Genomic DNA, 22099 nt, shown 5'->3' on the forward strand with positions numbered 1-22099 from the left:
ATTCTTATAAATCCCTGGCTCAAAATTTCTTGAGTTTAGAGTATTTGGAGAGAATAAAAGAAATGGTAGACTGTAAGGCAGAGTAAAATAGGAAATCAGAGTACTATTGGAAATCAGTGGAGGGAGAGAGTATATTTAATTAGGTCTGGAAAACAGATGATTCTTGAAGTATGAGTTGAATTTTGATATGGTAAAATTGAGGATACGAAACTTTTCAGTTGGAGAGAGCAAAATTGGAGACAAAACAGTATGGGGCACACTATGGTTTGAGTAATAATTGCTCAAATGTGCAGTTAGGGAAGTAATGAGAGAGGAGTAAAAGATACATTGAGGCCTAGCTATGAAGAGCCTCAAGTGCCAGGGTGTGTGGGTGGGAGCTGGTGACTGATAGCAGGTCATTTTATTTTGGCTGTCTCCTAAAAGACTTCTTTTTAAAAATCCAATATATGAGGCTACAGAAAGGTTTTTCCTATTGTAGGAGAAATGTAGGTGCTAAGGAAATGGTGCATAATGATGATCAGAGCCAAGTGAGATTATCCCTGAAAGTCCCATTGTGTCTTGAACTGTTTGAAGGTTAAAAGAGAAAATGATTTAGGTTCCTCAGAGAATATTAAAAAATAAAAACGACACTGTTGGTTTAAAAAGGAAAAAAAAAAAAGATAATACCCTGGGCCGTTTCTGGCCACTCACTCTTAGAAATAGAAGGTGTTGTGCTGTGCCAGATTAGATGTGTTTACGCTCTTCTCTGTGGTTCTCCTTTCCCAAGTTGGCTTTGACAGTGGTAAGGGACAGTATCCTTTTAAATGCTTTTTTTAAATGACTTCTTTAGTATGTTGGCGTGTCCTTTATCTCAGAAACAAAAATACTTTAAAAATTATTAGTTTAAAAGTTAAGATTATTAATTATAAATTGAGCCTTTGATATTTTCCCCTCAGACTCATTAACTCTTGAACCCTAAGTTAAACAAAAATAAATTTATATTTTGTGAGGATTTTTTGTCTTTGTGGAGTCTGAGATCTCAGAAATGACAAGGTAGTATTGTACTGTTTTAGCGCATGGTAACTCTATAATGCTTTATTTTATTACTTCATCTGTTTTTAGGATGTTAACACATTTTAGGGAATTTATTATCAATATTAACTGACCACTTTATTGCATGTATTTATTTTCCTAAATTGTTCAAAGTAACATACCATGAAATACCCTTTTTAAACTATAAATTATTCTTACAGTATCAGAAAACTTTAAAGTTAATGGGGAAAGTATTAGGAAAAAGTTAAATAGAAATCATTGTTTCTCCTTTCCTTGAACCACATCTTTTTACTTTAGTCCTTTGTGTGATATACACAGAGTAGTTGGTGCCAGAGGAATGTTAGAAAAAAGAGGTTGAGATCCGCTGCAGAAAGGTGATGGGACCCAGAGTTGTAGATGTTCCAGTTAATACTGAACCCTGAGCCACAGCAACCTCTGCTTTCCTCTCAGCTCTAGCTGTATTTTTACTTAGCTGAAAGACCCCAGATTCAGGAGCACTAAAGTAGGAATCAAAAAAGGGGAATACTAGTTTCAGTCTACCTAACAATATATAATTGCGTGAAAATCAAGTGAGATCATTAGTGAAACCGCTTTGAAACCTGTAGATTCAGAACCTGTGGAAATGTAAGATGGCATTTTGCTTTCCCAGTGTATATGAACAGGAATACCAGAAGTCATCTCCTTCCTGCACATTTTATAAATGACAACTTAATCTTTTAAGATCATTATTAAAGCAGTTTTATGGGCTTTTTTAAAGCTTCTTGACTGAAGGGTAGTACCAAGGAGTAACTTGGGGAACAGAGGAAGAACACAACGGTGGGTATCCTGTAATCTCTCCATCAGCCCCTGTCCACCAAGTCACCCAGAGAAAACAAGCTAAGTAAACAGTATCCCTTTAATGCCAGCTCCCTTTAAGTTAAATCTTATCTGGCCTTCTCTTTGCAGCCAAATTGCCATCCCTAAGACCTTCTGGTATTTCTGTAAATACCTATAGAAGCAACTACTGCTTCTGCTTAAAAGAGAAGACTGTATATGACTTTTCTTCAGAATGCTGGAGAAGGGGTTGAAAAAGAAATGGCTCTTTGCTTTGTAATGATTATTTTGTACTTAATTCCTTCTTCTTTCCAGGAGTCTACTTTGACTGCTGTGTCAGACAAATTAAATTTGTGGACTTCTGTGGGAAGTACCGCCTCCCACTGATGCACTACTTATGTTCCCCAGAGTGCTCTTCCCCTTGCAGTTCCGCCTCTCACAGCTCCACATCCCAGAGCGAATCTGACTCAGAGGATGAAGCTAGCGTTGCTGCACACAGAATGCAGAAAGTTCTTCTTGGTTGAAAAGAATGCAGGGTGGTGTGAAACACTAAAAGAACTGAGCAAACGTGGTTAGAAAAGAAAATTGAAGTTCACTGGAAACCAGATCTTCATCTCGAATGTCTGTGAAAGAGTCGGAGATGACGGAAAAGATTTTGTATTTCATCTTCTTATTCAGCAGGAATGAGTCCAGTTCCATGTTTGGATTCTTTGAATATAATTCACTCTGAATGGCAGTTTCAAATTTAGCTGATTCCTTGCAGTTTTCACTTAAGTTTTTCATGAATCATACAGCATATTGGAGCATTCTGAAGAGCAGTGTTATAATAAACCATGGTGGTGTGACTTGTGACAGTTGAGATGAAGAAAGAAGTGATCAGAGCTGTAATTATTACCAGAATTGTCCTTGGGTTTAGGCTGAACACTATCCCATAACAGGATCTGCCCTCCCTTCTTGTATCGCCCGTGTGTCTAGATTACAGAGCCATTCAGATAAGTTCACAGATGGTTACATAGGACCTAACCCTTTCTGACCTACTAACTGGTAAAGTAAGGAATATAACTTTTATGTGGGATTTTAAAACTCTTCAGTACTGCTCTTTTGTTCTATATGATTGTGGTTTCCCTTCTATAATCCAGCAATGGCTGTTATAGTGCCTTAATCCTAGCAAGGTTTTAGAAATTTATTCAAGGAATGATGCCAGAGTAGCCTGTATAATCTGACATACTATGCAGAACCCTTTAAAATATACTTTAACAGAACTAGGTAAACAACTATATATCTGACATCAGAGCTCATGGCCACCTTAACTTGAATTTTTTGTTTAAACATGAAGTGATCCCTTGTAAGCAATCACTTTTGCATTTAATGGGAGGCAACAGTCTTGATTAATCTTTTCATTAAGACAGATAATAGCTTTTGATTTAAAAATCTGTCCGATTTCTTTTGACAGAAAAGAGATGTAAGCTCAGAAAACTTCTTTGTATCTTGCATTAAAGGAGTGGGAAGATGATTTAAAAATTTTTAGCTCACCTCTGACTCCTTTGCCTGTGTGTACTGAACTGTAACTTGCTGTACATTTTTTTTTCTCAACGTTTTTATTTATTTTTGGGACAGAGAGAGACAGAGCATGAATGGGGGAGGGGTAGAGAGAGAGGGAGACACAGAATCGGAAACAGGCTCCAGGCTCTGAGCCATCAGCCCAGAGCCTGACGCGGGGCTCGAACTCACGGACCACGAGATCGTGACCTGGCTGAAGTCGGACGCTCAACCGACTGCGCCACCCAAGCGCCCCTTCTTTCTTTTCTTTTTTTTTTTTTTTTTTTTACTTTCTGTACATTTTATTTTATTTCTTTTTTAATTTTTTTTTAATGTTTATTTATTTTTGAGACAGAGAGAGACAGAGCATGAACAGGGGAGGGTCAGAGAGAGAGGGAGACACAGAATCTGAAACAGGCTCCGGGCTCCGAGCTGTCAGCACAGAGCCGGATGCGGGGCTCGAACCCACGGACCGTGAGACCATGACCTGGGCTGAAGTCGGACGCTCAACCGACTGAGCCACCCAGGCGCCCCCTTTCTGTACATTTTAAAGAAAAACTACAAAACTACTACAACAAGCCAAATAAAATTGTTGTCAGCACTCATTTATGTAAAGACTTTAAAGCAGTCTCGAAATCGTGTGAAATAGAGCAATTTCTAAAACTAGTTTAACCATAGAATACTTTATGAAAGTAATGTATTGATAACAAGAAATTTATTGAAGACATCTAAAGTATAGCAGAAAAATGTGTCACAAATTAATTGCTATTAGAAATGACCAAATTTTTATTAACTAGTTTAATATGCAATAAAAATTCAATGACAGTACAATTATAAGTTGATATTATAAAATGCACAACACATACTAGCAGTCATTAGATAACTGACCAATAATAATAACATGATGTTTTGTTGGTAAATGTTACCTATACAGTCGTACGCAGGTCAGAAACACATTGGAACATCAGAGGATCTCCTTTCTGACTTCTTGGCTTTAATGACTGGGGCACACCATTTCTTAAAACCAGATTGTTGTATAATAATAATAATATGTACATATGTTAGGGTTTTGTCTCATATGTTATTTTTTATTTTAGAAGAAAATATACTGTAGGATAGTTCAGACTTTATTATTTTATTCATGAAACATCATGAGAGTTTCATGACTGCAGTTGTGAAACGCTGCTATAGGATGAATCCCTTCACCTCGTTATAACGTAGTAAGATTCTTTTTTTCCTTTTGATTCAGAAATTGTCTATGTCTGTAGAAGTAATCTAGTATGTTTCTGCTGCCTAGCAATGTAGTACATGGGTGATTATATTGTAATATGGAAGTAATGGAAAGCCTTTGTTTACTTTTCCACTTGAGCCACAGCAAGCTGCATACTACAAAATTAGGAAAGGTAAAGATGACTTAGGCAGTGCCTATGTGGCAAACCCAAAATGTTTGTAACTGACTTAGTTAATACCAATACATAAAATATTTTCATAGAAAATAATGTATTCATAGTAATATATCCAAATTGATAGGACCAAATTTTTCTGGCTTAAATGCCTCAGTTTACTAATTTATTACCAGCTTGACCTAAGTAACAGCTTGGGTAATCTTCTGAGAGTTAGTCTTCGTAAAATAAATGGGTAGGTATGTAGGTATAGTATTTAACCATACTTACCTCTTTCCAGCTTCCCAGAAAGAAGTTATACTGATTGGTCTTTACAGATGTAAATAGGTCCAACCAGAAACAGTTTCTGGCCTTTGCTTTATATGTAGATGTATACCATAATATACAACAAAATGTTTGTTGTACGTGGACATTTGAAAATCTAAGATCAGTGTGTAGCTGTCTTTAGTGACTTTTACAAAACTCTACATTTCAGTTGTTAGTTTTATCTTTTTTGGTTTTTTGTTGTTGTTGTTTTGTTTTTAGGAGTTAAGGTGCCAGTGTTGCAGGGGGACCTTGGGCTAGTCTTGTCCCTTGAACACAGATCAATATATTTTTTCTTTTAAACCTTTGACCTAACCTTTTATAAGAGCTGCTAATAATTTCTAAGATTTTTTGTTTCTCTCCTCTACCTTACCTTTTTTCATAAATGGTGATTGGTAGAAATTAGCCAGAAGATGAGATGCAAGGGACTTGATAATTTAACAACCAGATAATCAATTCCCGAATCATATAGCTATGTATTTTAAATGTAGTCTCTCTCTTTAGTTGCTAAGTCATCTGTTTGTATTTAAACTAGTTAATAAACTTTATTTTTTGAGATTTACAAAACCTGCGCTAATTTTCATAGTGAAATAAGTTTTTGATACTGCTCTAATTTTAGTGACCAGAACTTCTGTGTATCAAATTACTTCACCACAGCATTAATGTGTCTAGAATGGAATTCTTCAGTGTTAATATTTGAAATGGAAATGGGTACATTGAACATTCTTAGTAATCTTTATTCTTAGAATTCAATTCTCAGCATCACCAACTCAGTTTGAATAGTCCTAGGATTTTAGGAAATAGGAAGATTAGCTGATAGAACATTTTGCTTCCATGGTGCCAGGGGTTGGCTGACCTAACGACAAGCTAGTCGAGGTTCTTAGTATTCCTTATATTTGAGTACCAGAGGTAGATCTGAGGGTTTACTGTTCATATTTTACTTCTATATGTATGTCAGAGGAGTCTCTTATTCTGAAATTTCTATTCTTTGGAATTTTAAGTAACCAAATTTAAAAATAAAGATGCATTGTAAACTGTACCTCAAATTTGAGAAATTTTTATGTTGATGTAGATAAAAGTTAAAGGCAGTCCACGCTAGTGCAGTGTAATACTGCAGACCAATTCTGCCAAACATTGTAAATATCAATTTAAGCAAAGAGTAGGAAAAGGCTGTTTGCTGGAGTGTTAAATGAAAGAAATCTTTATAACAAAGGGCAGGAAAAGAGAAGTCACCAGACACCCCAGGATAGCCCTGAGCCAAGAAAGTTCTTTAAAGTAATAGTGAATTGTTTTAAAATCATGTGGCCCATTGACAACCATCTGAAAGTCTTTATCACTAAGTTTCTTTGGTTTCTGCTATTGGGAGATTATCCACATCCCTCTATGATGACAAGCCAGCGAGTAAATAGGATTTTCTTAGAGCCAACTTTGCTCTTTCCAAAGGGAGAAAGTAATACCTCATTAACCTGAAATTTATGGTACAGCCTTAGTTAGTGTTTACCTTTTCAGTATGTAAAAAAAGAAAAAAATACTAAGCAAATAATTGGTGCAAATAAAGTTTGATCTTTTAAAGCATTTTAGCAGTATTTATTTATATAAAATGTTATTCTAAGTAATAAAACCCTTTGTAGGCAAAACATCAGTTATAATATGTGTATGTAATTAGTTAAGCTGCATTTATTTAGAAATACCTAATTTTTACTTAAATGACCCTCTTCTTATCCAAAGTAGAGATTGTATTATGTTAGTATAAATATTCTGCATTTAGTCCAAAATAGCTTTTAAAAGTTCTGCTGGGTGTTAACAATAAAGGCTGATACGTACGTTTTTAGGCAACATGATCTGTGATACATATTTCTGATTCTGTCTGTGTAGAAAAGAAGTACCTGACTGTCACTATTTCTGTATTAAGCACCATACTCTGTATAACATTAATGTGATGAATTTAATAGAATCCCTTTTGTATTTTCATTACGGCCATGATCTTTTTAAAGGCAACAGTGTCTTCATGTATGCTCAGAAAGTGTGTGCCTTAAATCCTTCATTGTAGACCCAAAGTTTGGGGCACTGTCATTTAGTAAGTGGTTTATGACAGCCTAATGACCTTTTGCATTTGACTTGAGGGAGGTAGACTGTGAGTGACCTGAGGAATTCCTTCCCCTAAAACAGGGCCTAATGTCTATGAGTCTAGAGCTTCTGGAGAAAGAATCCTAATCATGCATACTATGGGAGAAGGTCAAGCCATAAGGATCAGGGTCCTCTGAAATAAAATCAGTGAAAGGTATATTCTTTTTTATATTATTTTGTAAAGAAAATTTATCTGCTACCACTAAGGGTGACAGCATATAAAGGCTGTCATGTTAATAGCATGATGCAAAGATTTTACTGCTGTGAGGCCTAGGATATTTTGAGTGGTTTCTTTGTAACACTAGGTTGCAAGGGGCTATGTTTTAACATTTTTCATGTAAATATCTCCATTTTTCTGTCTCTCCGTGGTCCATATTTGTTGCGAATTGATGTATAAAATAACAGTTCACTAACAACAAACATTATTGAATTATTACTCACAGGGTAATACTGATTTAGGTGCTACTAGACTTTTACCTGGGATTTGTTAGTCTCAGTTTGTCCTAAGGTACAGTATTCAATCTAGTAAATATTAAAACTTACTAGTTTAATGAAGGTTATGTATATACCATTGTACCAGAAAGCCATGGTTGGACTGACTATATGCATTCACCAGAACTTACTTTCTGTGGTTGTGAATAAATGGGATAAAACTTTTATTCTAAATTGTAGTTAGAAGAAACTGGGATAAGATTGAAAATGCTGTTGCTGGTACTATAAAACATTACTAAATTGGTTAGTTCTTCTGTCTACAACTGATGTTTTAAGAGAATCCTTTTAAACTCAAATGGTTGACATTGATGTGGTCATTGATGTGATGTATGTTATTTAGAAGGAATATTAATTTCAACAATCACTTTACAACAGTTTAATCATGGAGAGACCTGTGTGCCTATAATTGGTGTTTGTTGCATTTCTGAGCCCACTTTGTATTCATGAGAAACGAAAGTATAATGGGAGAAATATTTTAAATTACCAGTATTTTAACTTTAACTTTTTATAAAGTTTGGGACTTTAAAGTATCAACAAAGGATATTGAAAATATATGTACTTTTGCTTTAGTCAGATTACTTTTTATTGTCTGATTTCTTAATTTTATCTACTTGAAATCTTGTGAATTACAAATATCTATAAATATATAGATATTTAAAACTTAATGATAATAAATGTAATTCAGCAACATGATTCAACAATTATATTTCCTTTTCAGAATAAGATACAGTTAAGTGCGTCAAATTTATATATTACTTAGTAATGGCAAATGCTCTAAAAATATATTTAAGCTACTTCAATTCTATACCTCCTTTTTCCCCCCACAGGACTCACGAGAGAATGTGATTTTATATTAACCCTCTGTGTGAATTTTGCCTTATTAAACATTGTGCCTTATTTTATTAAAAGTGCTTTCTTGGAATTTGTATTCTGGAAAAGTGGCAGTATTTTAATTTAATTGAACTTTTAGAAAATCTAAAATCCTTATAATGTTGGTATTTGCCTGATTACTTGCTGTACCACTGCTCATCTATTTGTTGAACTTTTTCAGTACATGAATACATACATTAAATTAAGCATGTATTAGCATTCACTCTCTGTGCTGGATGCAAAGGATAAAAGATGAATTAGACCAGGTACCTTTCTACCACAGTTCCTTCTGCTTCCACAGTCTTATCAGACTTATGGATGCGTGTTCTAATAAGAAGTTGGTGAGGTCATTTTGCTGATGAAGGTCAGGTACTCCATTTCATTTAGTCCAGAATCAAACAATCTTAACACGAAGTAGTATAGTACTAATAGCACACTAATATTACGGTACTTAGTATTGTTCTTTAATGCCATTATTTTGGTGGCCCTATAACACCTGACATTTTTCTAGATTCCAAAATTGGAAAGAATATTGTGGTTGGTTATGAATTGAGGTAAGCAGAGTGGGTAGAAAAGACACATTCTTTGCAAAACAAAACAGGTAAATGTTTCAAATTTGCTGAGATGGAAAAAGCTTACCACTTCCCTGGTTAGTATATAGGAGGGCTTCTTGGTTAAGATAGGCTCAGAAATTGAAGGGCAGAAGAGAAAAAAACATTGGGTGTGTTAGGGTCAGGCGTAAGGCAGGGTAAAGATAGGAGCCAGAGGCTAAAAAATTTTAGCGGTCAAAGGCTTTATTTGGGGAACTAAGGTCTTGGGCGAGGTTCCGTGACTCAGGAAGAGAGAGAGAGAGAGGAGTCAGGGAAGTCGCCCCCAGGTGTGGTAGGTGAGGTTTTTAAGCTGCAGCGGTTCCAGGTTTAGGTCCAGGTGGGCCTTTTTCGCATCAGGTCATGCTGTCGGTCAGTGATTGGTTGACCTCCAATTCGTTCTGGCACGCTAGTAGGGGCTTTTCATTGGGTTGCGCTGGCAAGATGGCCGTCCCCTCTACTGTGGTTCCAAAGACATCCTAACATTCCAACCTCTTACTGGTGATAATGGGTGACAGATCTGATCTGGCTGCTTCCTGCGGGTGTAAGGGCGAGGTCATGGTATGTGGGGTCTGAGGTTGGAATGCGGGAATATGGCCGGACCACCATCTGGTGAAATGCAACCTGGGAAACTTCATGAATTCGTTTTCGTACGAAACGGAGAAAACAAGGTAAGAGCATAAGTATTATACAGATACCAACTAGTGGGGTGACTATACTGAGGAGCCAAGTTAGGAGGGATGATTGCCACCAGGAGGTTAGGGGGTCTGAGGATCCTGGGCGGGCGGATAGAGTTTTTTAGATTTCCTTTAGGTGTTCTATATTGGTTTCAACTAAGCCTGATTCATTGAGGTAGTAGCAATATTCCTCCCTCAGGAACAGGCATGTTCCCCCTTCTGCTGTCAGGAGATCTAGGGCTCGTCGGTTTTGTAGAGTGACCTGTGCTAGAGAGTTGATCTGCCTTTGTAAGGCGGATAGGGAGGTTGCTGAGGCTTCTAATTTATTGAGGATGTCTCGGCCCAACAGGGGGACGGGGCAGGAGGGGATGACTAGGAAGAAGTGGAAGCCATCCAGGCAGCAGGTGAGTACCGGTGTGCATGGGGGAATGGAGGGGGTGCCATTTATGCCCATGACCGAAACAGAGGACGGCGTGGTGGGGCCGGACTAGCTCGGCAGGACGGAATAGGTAGCCCCCGTGTCCAACAGAAAGGAGATGGACTTACCCGCTACCTGGAGTTTTACCCTGGGCTCAGCGTGGGTCACCGGAGTTACTGAGTCTGGGCCTCGTCAGTCGTCATCCTCCATCTCCAGCAGTTGGAAGGCAGAGTCCAATCGGGGTGAAGCCTCGCCACGTGGGGGCGTTGCTAGTCTGTCATCCCCTGGGTTAGGACAATCGGATTCCCAATGGCCCATTTGCTGGCACAATGGGCATGGACTGGTAGGCTTTTTGGGATGGGGACACTGACGAGACCAATCGCCTTCTTGGCCACATTTAAAGCTTGGCCCCGGAGGGGGCTGTGGTCCAGAGGGCTTTATTGTGGCTGGCCTCAGGGCAGCTACCAAGGCTTGGGTCTGTAATTGTACCTTTTGTTGGAGACGGGCCTATCGCCTTTGTTCTTGAGCTTCCTCTCGGCCATTAAAAACTTTAAAAGCCATCTTTACCAGGTCGGCCATAGGGGTTTGAGGACCATCTTCGGCCTTTTTAGGGTTTTTTTTGAATATCAGGGGCTGATTGGGAAATAAAGTAGGTGGCCAATACTGTGGCCCCGGCGGGGGTGGTAGGGTCTAGTCTGGTATACTGGGTAAGTGCCTCTGTGAGCCGGCTAAGGAAGGCTGCGGGGTTTTCATTGGGGTCCTGTATTATTTCTTGAAGTTTGTTAAAATTTACTGATTTGCTTGAGGTTGCCCTCATGCCTGCTAGTAGGCACGGGATCATCTGGTCCCGGCGCTGGTGACCATTGCCTGCATGTTGGTAGTTCCAATTGGGGTCGGCCGCAGGGACAGCATCAGCCCCTACAGGCATAGTGGGGTCGGTCATGTGGGTTTGGTCTGCATGTTCCCTGGCTGCGGCCTGGATGTGCTCCCTCTCCTCAGGGGTGAGGGTAGAGGTGAGGATTACATGGATTTCATACCATGTGAGACTGTAGGCTTGGGCAAGGTATTGGAATTCCTTAATGTATTGGGTGGGGTCAGCCGAGAATGACCCTAGCCACTTTTCAATGGCGGATGAGTCTTGGAGGGAGAAGGGGACATGAACGCCAACCAGGCCTTCAGGTCTTGCCACCTCACAGAGAGGTAAGATGGCCGCTGGGGTCTGTTCGCTGGGAGGAGTCTGAGGAAGAGTTGGGGATGATATGGGAGGCGAGGGCGGGACGGCTGGAGGTTGGGAGTACGGAAGGGGGCGAGGGCTGGTGCGCGGCGTGGCTAGATCCTCTAACTGGTCGGAGATCGGGGAAGTTGGTGAGGTGGGGTCATCAGGGGGTTGTGGGCGGGCAAGGAGCATGCATGCAGAGGGGCAGGAGGAACATAGGTTGGGGCGAGACCTGAGGTCCCAAGAGGCCATGATGTAGGGTATTTCTCTCCATTTTCCCAGCCGATGGCAGAAATTGTCCACATCGGTTAAGATTTGGTATTGTAAAGACCCCTCGGGTGGCCATTGAGAATCATCTAATTTGTAGAGGCCAGACTACAGTGCAAAGGCGGATGAGTCGGTTACGACGAAGTTCACCTTGTAAGCCCAGGAACCGTAAGTTTTTTAACAGACATTGGGGGGTAGGTAAGAGATCAAGGAGGTTTAGACTCGTTACTCGCCATTGGCGTGGCAGGGCGAGGCGTCCCTCGCGCCGCAATAAGGGGCCTATTGGCGTGCGGGCCTTGCGGCGTGCGGAGGAAAGGAGACTGACTTGCGAGACGTCTCTCGTGGGTGTCAGCTGTAGTTGGAGGAGGGAAGGAGGGGTCTGTCCTACTTACTGCCTCCTGTAGGCGCTTGAGAGTAGGGTGGTTGGCCTCTGGCTTGGCAAAGAGGGAGCTCAACCAAGGGAGGCGAGCTACTACCTCCCCCCGGCTTTCGGCACCAAATGTTAGGGTCAGGTGTAAGGCAGGGTAAAGATAGGAGTCAGAGGCTAAAAACTTTTAGCAGTCAAAGGCTTTATTTGGGAACTAAGGTCTCGGGTGAGGTTCTGTGACTCAGAGAGAGAGAGAGAGAGAATGGAGTCAGGGAAGTCACCCCCAGGTGTGGTGGGGTGGAGTTTTTAAGCTGCAGCAGTTCCGGGTTTAGATCCAGGTGGGCCTTTTTCGCATCAGGTTGTGCTGTCGCTCGGTGATTGGTTGACCTCTAATTCGTTCTGGCATGTTACTAGGGGCTTTTCGTTGGGTTGCGCTGGCTGGCGAGATGGCCGTCCCCTCTACTGTGGTTCCAAGGACATCCTAACAGGGTGTAACTGACCTCTTTCCTTTCTTGAGGATAAAACTGCTCCCTAAGCAGCCCCGTTGGGATGTTCTCCTTAGAACAGGTGTCTGAAGAAAAATTTTCTTTAATGGCTTATAAACTGTAGATACTAAATAGGAAGGCAGAACATTTCTGGGGATAGTAACACTTGGACATGTCCTATCCACATCAGTCACTGCCAACTTCATGAGCAATTCAATTCCATCAACATTCTCTAGAATGTTAGAGCTAGAAGAAACTTCAAAGGTATGAAATGGACTCATTTGAGAGATGAAAAAAATTTAAGCAAAGAGAGACTTGTCCAGGAATCAAAATGTCTGAATCTTGAATCCAAGCCTCTGGATTCCCACTTCACTGCTACTCACTATAACATTCTCCTTTATCTAATACTGTATTCTATGACAGGATATCATAACACTATTGGTACTGAATTGTTACTTGCCAGCCACATTCAATGTGATGCTGCTGCACTACATCTCAGAGTATTCACAATTTTAGATCTGGTAGTAAACTGTAGATAATAGTAAATACCTGGGAGCTTGTTACTGTTTACAAAGCACATTCAAGAACCTACCTTAATTAGTCCTCATGACACTTGGGGTAGGGTTAGATTTGGTGAAGTTTGTTGGTGTAGTTTCCCTTCTCTGAGTTTAAAATAAATAAATTGACATGGACTTGAGAAAGGAATCTAAATGTCAGCTTTACCATACCGGAATTGAGCTTCTTACATTCTCCCTGAATCGAATGTAACCAACCAGAATCACAGACTTCCCCTGCAAGGGGCTGTCTACCCCCGGATGGCATTCCACAAGGCTGAGCAGAACATGATCCAAAGGAGGTCAGGTCAAACATAAACCCTATAGTGCTGCCCAATAGAGAAAGCTGGAAAAATTATCATCAGACTTGGGCCATCTAAGCAGATGAATTAGTCTTTCTCCCACAAGGAGGAAAAAGATGCTAGAAAGCTTTCTTCTGGGTAGCTGCTCTCAATTCTCATTGCACATTAGAACCACAATGGAACCTTTCAAAATATGTAAATGCATGGGCCCCATCTCCAGACCAGTTGAAACTTGATCACTAGAGGTGGAGTCTAGGCATCAATAGTTGTGGAGGCTCCCAAGTTGTAGGTGACTTAATTGCCCAGCAAGGGTGATAATTCTTTTTTTTTTTTAATTTTTTTTTTTTAACGCTTATTTTTGAGACAGAGAGAGACAGAGCATGAATGGGGGAGGGGCAGAGAGAGAGGGAGACACAGAATCAGAAGCAGGCTCCAGGCTCTGAGCCATCAGCCCAGAGCCTGACGCGGGGCTCGAACTCACGGACCGTGAGATGGTGACCTGAGCTGAAGTCAGACGCTTAACCGACTGAGCCACCCAGGCGCCCAAGGGTGATAATTCTTAAGTGAAAGTCCCCTCATGATGACTTGAGTTCAGTGGACTGGGGTTTTGATAGATGAAGAAATGGGCCCAAATTGAGATGTGCCCAAGTTCTCTTAGATAAATAGTGACAGAGCTGGGGCTAGAATCCATTTATTTTTTTAATATGTGTGTTTCTTTTAATTGAACACTACTTTAGACCAGGCACTGACTGCTACTCTAATGGGTTTTTTTGTTTGTTTGTTTTTTGGGTTTTTTTTTGCTTCTCCCTGTCAGCCACTCTCTTTTCTGAACTGAAAGTGTTTTGAGGGTGTTTAAGATGGTATATTCAAGTGGATTGGCCATATTGAAGCCAACATCAACTACATCAGAGTGTCTGCTGAATCATGGAAAACAAAAGCAGCAAACAGATCAACTTCACAAGAAACATTCATGAAAGGATGACTTGGTCAAATATTTCAGGTTATAGCCACAAGGCAAGAGATAGCCTTCCCTTTCGGTGAGGAAAACCTTATCAAGTTGTGCTCTGGTTCTTTTGACCATTGATAAAGATATGGCTAACATCTTAAGCAGCAGTGAGGAGCAGACTGACATTACCAAGAAAGATAAGAAAATGTAGGCATCTGCCTATGGTCAATCCATAAACATAGATTCCATGATAGGAAAGCAAGTTCAACTAAACTACACATTTTTATAAGCACTACACATAATTTCTACAATAGTTTGTTTTCGATCTAGCTATGAGGCTGTATGATTATTTTACTACTTAAATCTGAATAATCATGCACTCTTAATACCTTTGTAAATAGAGAAGATTTAAATGGAAAAGCAAACCTGTTCATGATGCCATGGAAACTCATGGAAAAGAAAATATTCCATGATGCCATGGAAACTCCTGGAAAAGAAAATAAAAATATGTGAAATAAGTTTAACTTTGAAATTAAGCTTAGGTTACAGCCAAAAAGCTACAATTTTAGAATTTTGTGCTTATTGTTCATTTTAACCTCTTTCAAACTTGACAGTGGTCTCCAAGTTTCTTCCTTATTTTAAATCTAATTTTGTCTGTGCTCAGAATTCTTTCTATTTTTGTAGCTCTCAAATATTTGTAAGTTCTTGCATTATTCCTTTTACCCTGTTTATTCATCTCTAGTTAGGTCTTTTAATCCTTCCTTCTAGACTGGTGCACATACAGCCAGGGGCAGAGTTAATAATAAGAACTTTACCCCTGAATCTGCAGTTAAAATTCTACCCTTTATAAAGCCTACAAGGGTCTGTTGTAGTGAATAACATGTCAATGAGTCTCTCTGAAACAATCTTTTTCATTTCTGCTGAGGGCAGCATGTCATATAAAAAAAGACGTGTGTAATTGACTAATGGATAAGAAGGAATTAGATGAATACCAGGTGTCTATGACTTAAACTGCAGCGTAATTATAATTAATTCTTAATTCTGGCTCGCTAGAGAAATTTCTCTCTAGTTCTAAGTGATCACAGAATCAGTGAGAGTTTGAGAAGTCATCATCACACCACTTTATACAAGAGGACAATTCAACTATCCGGGTGAGAACCTATCTTATTTTTAAGTACCTCAGAGAAGATTTTACTTCTTTAGCAATTGTGAAGCTTAACAATTGTCACTGGAGGAAGTATTTCCTAAGGTTCTTGTGATTTGTGCTAGCCAGATTAGATATGGCCACAAGTTTTAAATTATTTATATCAGCAGAGAGGTGCAACGACATTAGTAATACAAAGTGTATGCAAGAGTATGTGCGCGCACATATGTGCGCATGCATGCACACATGTACATGCATGCTACTCATTATATTCCTTGTGTACCTTTGGCTCCAAAATGTTGCTTCTCCCTTCCTCTCATTACATCCTCTCTGTCCTTTCTCCCAATCCAAAATTCCTCCCATCACTCTAAAAACCAATGTACACAGGAGTCACACTTCTAATAAGTGTGCAAAACCTCTTAGGAAGAGGAAAATGAGAACACAACAGGATCACAGCTCTATGCAATGGAGACCTAAATCCAATAATATAAGAACTGGACATCAACCTGGTAAGTTGAGAAAAGAGAATTCTTCACAGTGAAGCCTTCAACCTTGACACTAAGCAGCAGCCAGGCTAGTGTAGCTACAGGAGCTGAGGTATCTAGGAGGAGGAAAGAAGGACAAGATGCTTCCCAGCCACTCTTGGCTGATTATTTAATGGATGCCCCAGTAAGGAAGGATGGTGATTGATACGTGAACCACAGTGAAGTTATATATGCATATTATTTGTAAGTTTGCATATTAATCATTGTAAACTTATCCCAAAGAGAAGATTCACTCTTTTACATATTTTTGTATATCCTTATGAACTCTCAAGTAATATAATCTCTTCAAGGTGCTGTTAAGGAGAGGAACTTAAGGGGTGCCTGGGTGGCTCAGTCTGACTGGCTCAGGTCACGATCTCACAGTTCGTGAGTTCGAGCGCCGCACTGGACTCTGTGCTGACAGCTCAGAACCTGGAGCCTGCTTCAGATTCTGTGTCCCCTTCTCTCTCTCTCTTTCCCTCTCTGTCTCTCTCTCTCTCTCAAAAATAAATAAACATTAAAAATTGTTTTTTAAAAAGGAGAGGAACTTAAGTTGGGTCAATAATTATTAACATTGAGATAAGCCCAAATCCTTGTAAATCCCTCATATTCCCACATACACATACACACACAGGTACACACATATATATATATATGCATATATACATATCTGCCCAGCCAAAGATTGAAGTTTGATCACTGGGCACAGAGAGCAAATTGTGCCTGTCACTTTCACCTGACCATGTGGCCCAGAGAGGAATAAATGAGCTGCTAGGTGATCCTGCAGGCAATACTGGGCTTATTGTGTGATAGGATTGATTTTTTTTTTCTCCTTTCAAAGATGCAGTGCCAAAGCCATCTTACAGTAAAGACCAAGAAGTGGATCTGACATAAAGCAGGTGTTTCTTTTTCTCAAATCAGAATTTGAAGGGATCTGTTTATCATTAATAATCCTATTACCCTGATGAGGGTGATTTTCCTTTGCATGCCCTTTAGCCCCAAATAGCTAACATTTCATCTCTTTTCTTTATGCAACCATGAGCACCAGGGCAAGATTAGGCAATCATTCAGATATGAACAGATCCAGAAATACAGACCCATGGGTGCACTCCTCATAAAATTAGACAGTTAGGAAGGTGGGAAGGTCATATTAGATGCAGACATTGATTTAAGGAAATCTCTTTGTACTAAAAACCAGTCTTCAAAAGATAGCTGCATCACTAAAGAGTTTGGGCACTGGTGTCTTGCTTTTCTTCCTTTTCTTCCTCTTCATTCTCTTATTCTCCTCCCCCTCCTTTTCTTTCTCTTCTTTGTCCTTCTCCACCTTCATTATAATGATGATGTGTAGGTCACAGAATTAGACATGGAGGTCAAAGAGGTATTCATACCTTCTAAGGACTTACTAAGTACCTAAGGACTAGAACACCAAGAAGATGGCAGTTTGAGTACAGTTGCCTTCTCTCCAACTAGCAACTACAATCTTTTGTCAAATGGCAGCTAAGACCTATGGGTGTATGAATAAATGTGAGGCTATGGGCACTGTATGAGTCCTGGAGAGGGAAAGGTGCCAGGATTCCCCTCCCAAGACTATAAGACAGACCATCACTGGAAGTGCTCAGGACAAAAACAAACCAATGTATCCAGGGAAAACTTGGCTTTCCAAGATCTTGTGGATCCTAAGGGTAAAGGTTGATTTCAGCCCCACATGGATGTATGGCTTTTTCCGGGTCCCCAAAAGACAAGAAGGAACTGAATGGTGAGCTGTGTCTTCCCTGCCTCTGAGGCTGAGAGAATCAGACCAGGGAGAAAAGGGTATCTTCCTCCCTGCTTCAATAAAAGTCTTATGAATAGTTTATCTCTACACAATGAGCTCAAAGAGAGGAAACCACTTTGCTTTCCACCATATCTATGACTGCTGCCTGTTAAGACACCACAAATAGCCCTGAGCCCCACTGATTCAACAAAGGAAATAACAACATATCCAAAAAGACTCAGTAGCAGACAGGAAGATCAACCGGAAGAGACAGAACAAATACCAAGAAGATACAAGTGCAAGAAAAAAGAAAGACCTTTAGCACTAAGAAGAGAAAGGGGTGGGGGAGGGAGAGAAAGAGAGAAGAAAGGTGGGAACCAGAGTGGGGAGGAAAGGAATGGGGGAGGCAATGGGAAATGGAAGAAAAAAAGAAAAGATTTTTAAAATAATACTGCATAAATGAAAGGAGAGAATGATCACTGTTGAGACCTAAATTAGTGGGCTAGAAGATCAAATGGAGAAAATATCTCGAAGCACAAAGCAAAAATAAAAAGTGACTGAAATCATCAGAAAGAAGACGGACGACTTAAGGATAGATCCAAGAGACTTAGCATACAGTATACGAAATGTGATTGGAGAAAAAGTACATATGAAGGAAAGACAATAATCAAACATATAAAAGGCCAAAATTTTCTTGGACCAAGAAATACCTAAGTCTACAGACTGAATGAGATCTGCAAGTTCCAAGCTGAACTGATGAACACACACACACACACACACACACACACACACAGGAATATACTGGTAAAATTTTTGAACTCTAAGGGGAAAAATTTTTTTACAAACTTCCACATAGAAAGTTGCCTTATTATAGAGAAAACAGAATCAGATCTCTTATCTGCATCACCAGCAGTCAGAAGTTAGCGGAATACTAACGTCTACAGATGTCTGACAGAAAAGGACTGCACCTCAAGAGCTCCATGACCAGCCAAGACATAATTCAGTCTCCACAGTGAAAGAAGATTGCAGATATGTAAGAAGACAGAGTAACACCTATGTTTTCCCACTAAATACTTTAGAAGGGGCTCTAGTCAAATAATAGAGCCCAAGATGATAAGGAAGGAAATGGTAGTGAATAACAAAACTTAGAATAAATAGGTCAATATAAAGACAGATATAGATACATAGATAAAATACATATGTAGATAACCACAGGCTGAGCAATGTGTAAGTTGTTAAAAAACAAAGACCAACCTTGAAAATTCCCTGTGCAGATAAAACCAGGTCAGTCATACAAACAAAGTTTAACTTAGCTTATTTTGCAATGCTAATGTGACCTGGGTCATTTCTTGCTTGTGCCTCCAGAAATCATGAGCAATAGTTAAACTGTTTCCCAAGGTTGATCTGAGGTAACCACTGATCAATTCCCTATCATATGGGAAGATTCTAATATTATAGCCAATTTCTGTGAAGAATAAACAGTCACTGCTTTCTTATTACATAAGCTGCTTCAGAACAACATACCTCTGAGTCTGAGTTCATATTTTGGCAAACTGTCTCTTTGGTGTATGTGCAATAAACTTCTACTAACTATTATTTCAATGATTCATTGGTTTTACTTCTGTTATTTCTCAACTTTTGATAGGTATATAATCCAAACAAAACAGCCAAATATATAAGGCAAAAAATTAGAAGAAATACAAGAAGAATTTGATAAAATGCATTTATAGTGATAGAGTTTAATACTTTATTTCAGAATTGGGAAAATCTGGTATATAACAAACATGGGATGACATACGAGTTGAATAATACAATCAATAAACTTGATGTAATAGTTCTGTAGAGAGTCTAATATCCCTCAAACAAACAACAAAACATTTTGGAGTACCCATAGAAAATTTACAAAAATCACTCATATTTGACCACAAAGAAAGACTTAACAGATTCTAAAAACCACATTCTCTCATCTTAATTCAATAAAGTTGACAATAAATAATGTAAGGAAGACTAAAAACCATATACAGAGGAAATCAAAACAAAATTATAAATACAGTATTTATAAAGCAATGAAAAAGAGAACACTTTTTACCAAAACCCAAACATCACAGTGGAAACTGTACTCTGAAGAAAATATATACCTTAAGTGATTTCATTATTAAAGAGAACATAAAAAATAAAGTTCATTTTTATCTTAAGAAATTAGAAAAAAGAGCAACAAAGAAAATTGGGAAGAGCGAATTAATCAAGATTAGAGTTAAAATGAAAGTAATAGAAAAGAGGTAGAAAGCACAAATAAATATAAAAGCCCTCCTTTGCAAAAGATCTGACCTAATTAAGAAGAACTGTGCAAAAGTAGATAAAATTATGAATTCTGTAAAAGATGACAAGTACAGGAGAAATTAAAAGTATAATAAGAAAAACGTATGGCAACAAACTGGAATCCTAAGGAAAATGGGTGATTTCCTAGTAAAAATACAGATTGCCAAAATGGATCCTGAAATAAGGAAAATATAAATAGACCATTTAGCATAGAAACGATAGAAATGTTTAAAATGGTACTTAAAAACCTTGCATTGGAAAAGCCCACAGGATTACATGAGTTCATAGTTGAGTGTTAGTTGACCTTTAGAAATTTATGATGTTATTTAAATAGTCAAAGCCTAGAGAAAAAAAAATGGGACTCATCATTAAAAGAGAAAAAAATGAGACTCTATTCTTTAAAGCTTGATGTTGTTGACATAGTTCATCTAATCTAAGGTGTGATTATAAAATTCACATTATTTTATGTACCATTAAAAAGTACTTTCTTAGCTAGCACTTACAGTTTATATTTTAAGTGTATGGAAAACACTGCTTTAGTCCTATTTTAAAAGACTATCTTCTATCAGTCTTGTGCATTCATAAAAAAAAAAAAGGTCTTCATGCTCATACGCAAGCTCTTCTGAATCATTTTCAATTCAAAACTGTTGATCTTTGTTTTTTTCCACACAATATTGTCCTCCATACCATCAAAAATACTGGCAATACTGCCTTTCCCAAAAGGAGGTCTATGAGTGTCTCCGGGTTTGTTTTTTATTTTTATTTTTTCCCAAATGCTGGTGTTCACATTCACAAGTTTAATGCCATGGCTTTTTAAAAAAATTTTTTTTAATGTTTATTTATTTTTGAGACAGAGAGAGTGTTAGTGGGGGTGGGCAGCAAAGAGAGGGAGACACAGAATGTGAAGCAGGCTCCAGGCTCTGAGCTGTCAGCACAGAGCCCGATGTAGGGCTTGAACTCACAAGCAGTGAGATCATGACCTGAGCTGAAGTCAGACACCCAACTGACTGAGCCATCCAGGCACCCCAGTGCCATAGCTTTCTTACGCCTGCTGCAGATGTCAGTGGAAGGTCTCAGACAAGTTCACACAGGCACAAGCGCAGAAAATGACAGCTATGTCATGACTTAGGCCTTGCCAACAGCAACTGTCAGTCACATCCTTATTTCTAAGATACTAAAATATGAAAAAACATACATCCCCAAATTGGTGAAAAAGAGTAGTACAAAACCAGAAAACTATACACTAAGCTCACATATGGAATGTAGGTGAAAACATTATAGATAAGGTATTAGCAACTGGAATCCTTCAGTGTTTCAAAAGAATAATGATCAAACTCCAGACCCTCAATTCTGAGGAGATGTTGGGTAATTAACAGGAAGAGGAACTGAGTGAAGATAGTCAAGCCATGAGTAGCACAGTGCTGGTGTCACTTTTTGAGAAAAACAGTACTTGACCAGGGCTGGAAGTACAATCCTAGTTCAGTCATTTAGCATCCATGCAATTTGGATCAGTTCATGTCATTCTCTGGGTCTCAGTGTCCTCAAGTAAAGGTGGACATACCTAGGGTCCTTTCAGGCTCTGATGTTCTCAGCATCCATGGGTCTAGGACAGTGTCTCATCCACCAAGAATCCAGCCCGGGTTTTGCATGGGACTCTGTGCAAGTCAAACCCTTGGTTACTCAGGTAGAAAACTGGTCACACTGCCCAATAAATCCTCCTGCTCTTTAATTTCACACAACAGTGCAGAGTCTAATCACAACTCGGATGGAAATAAAAAATTACCAGGCTGCCCTCCTCAACTTATTCCAGACAAACATGCATGTCCTGGCTCCTTTCTGAACCCCCCATAAAAGACTCAGTAGTCAGTAGGCCTCATGTGCTTCAATGAGAGTCACAAGACATTGAATTTGTTTTTACTGCCTCCTCAGAGCTCTCCCACACACTCTCTCTTCCTGCAGCT

General features: G+C 39.2%; 1 protein-coding gene across 2 annotated transcripts in view; it reads left to right on the plus strand.

Moving 5' to 3' along the window:
• Positions 1-22099, plus strand: part of LRRC58 (leucine rich repeat containing 58) — a 48537-nt gene that overhangs the window by 17311 nt on the left and 9127 nt on the right. The window contains exon 4 of one of the 2 annotated variants that reach the window (XM_025913972.2): positions 2161-2581. The exons of the other annotated variant lie outside the window; for it this stretch is intronic. Coding sequence (XP_025769757.1) covers positions 2161-2369 — 209 coding nt within the window. The 3' untranslated portion in view covers positions 2370-2581. Of the gene's footprint in view, positions 1-2160; positions 2582-22099 lie in introns of those variants that run through there. 2 annotated transcript variants of the gene reach the window in all.

The sequence above is a fragment of the Puma concolor genome, chromosome C2, assembly GCF_028749965.1.
Source record: "Puma concolor isolate L17-30 chromosome C2, mPumCon1.1.hap2, whole genome shotgun sequence".
NCBI lineage: Eukaryota > Metazoa > Chordata > Mammalia > Carnivora > Felidae > Puma > Puma concolor.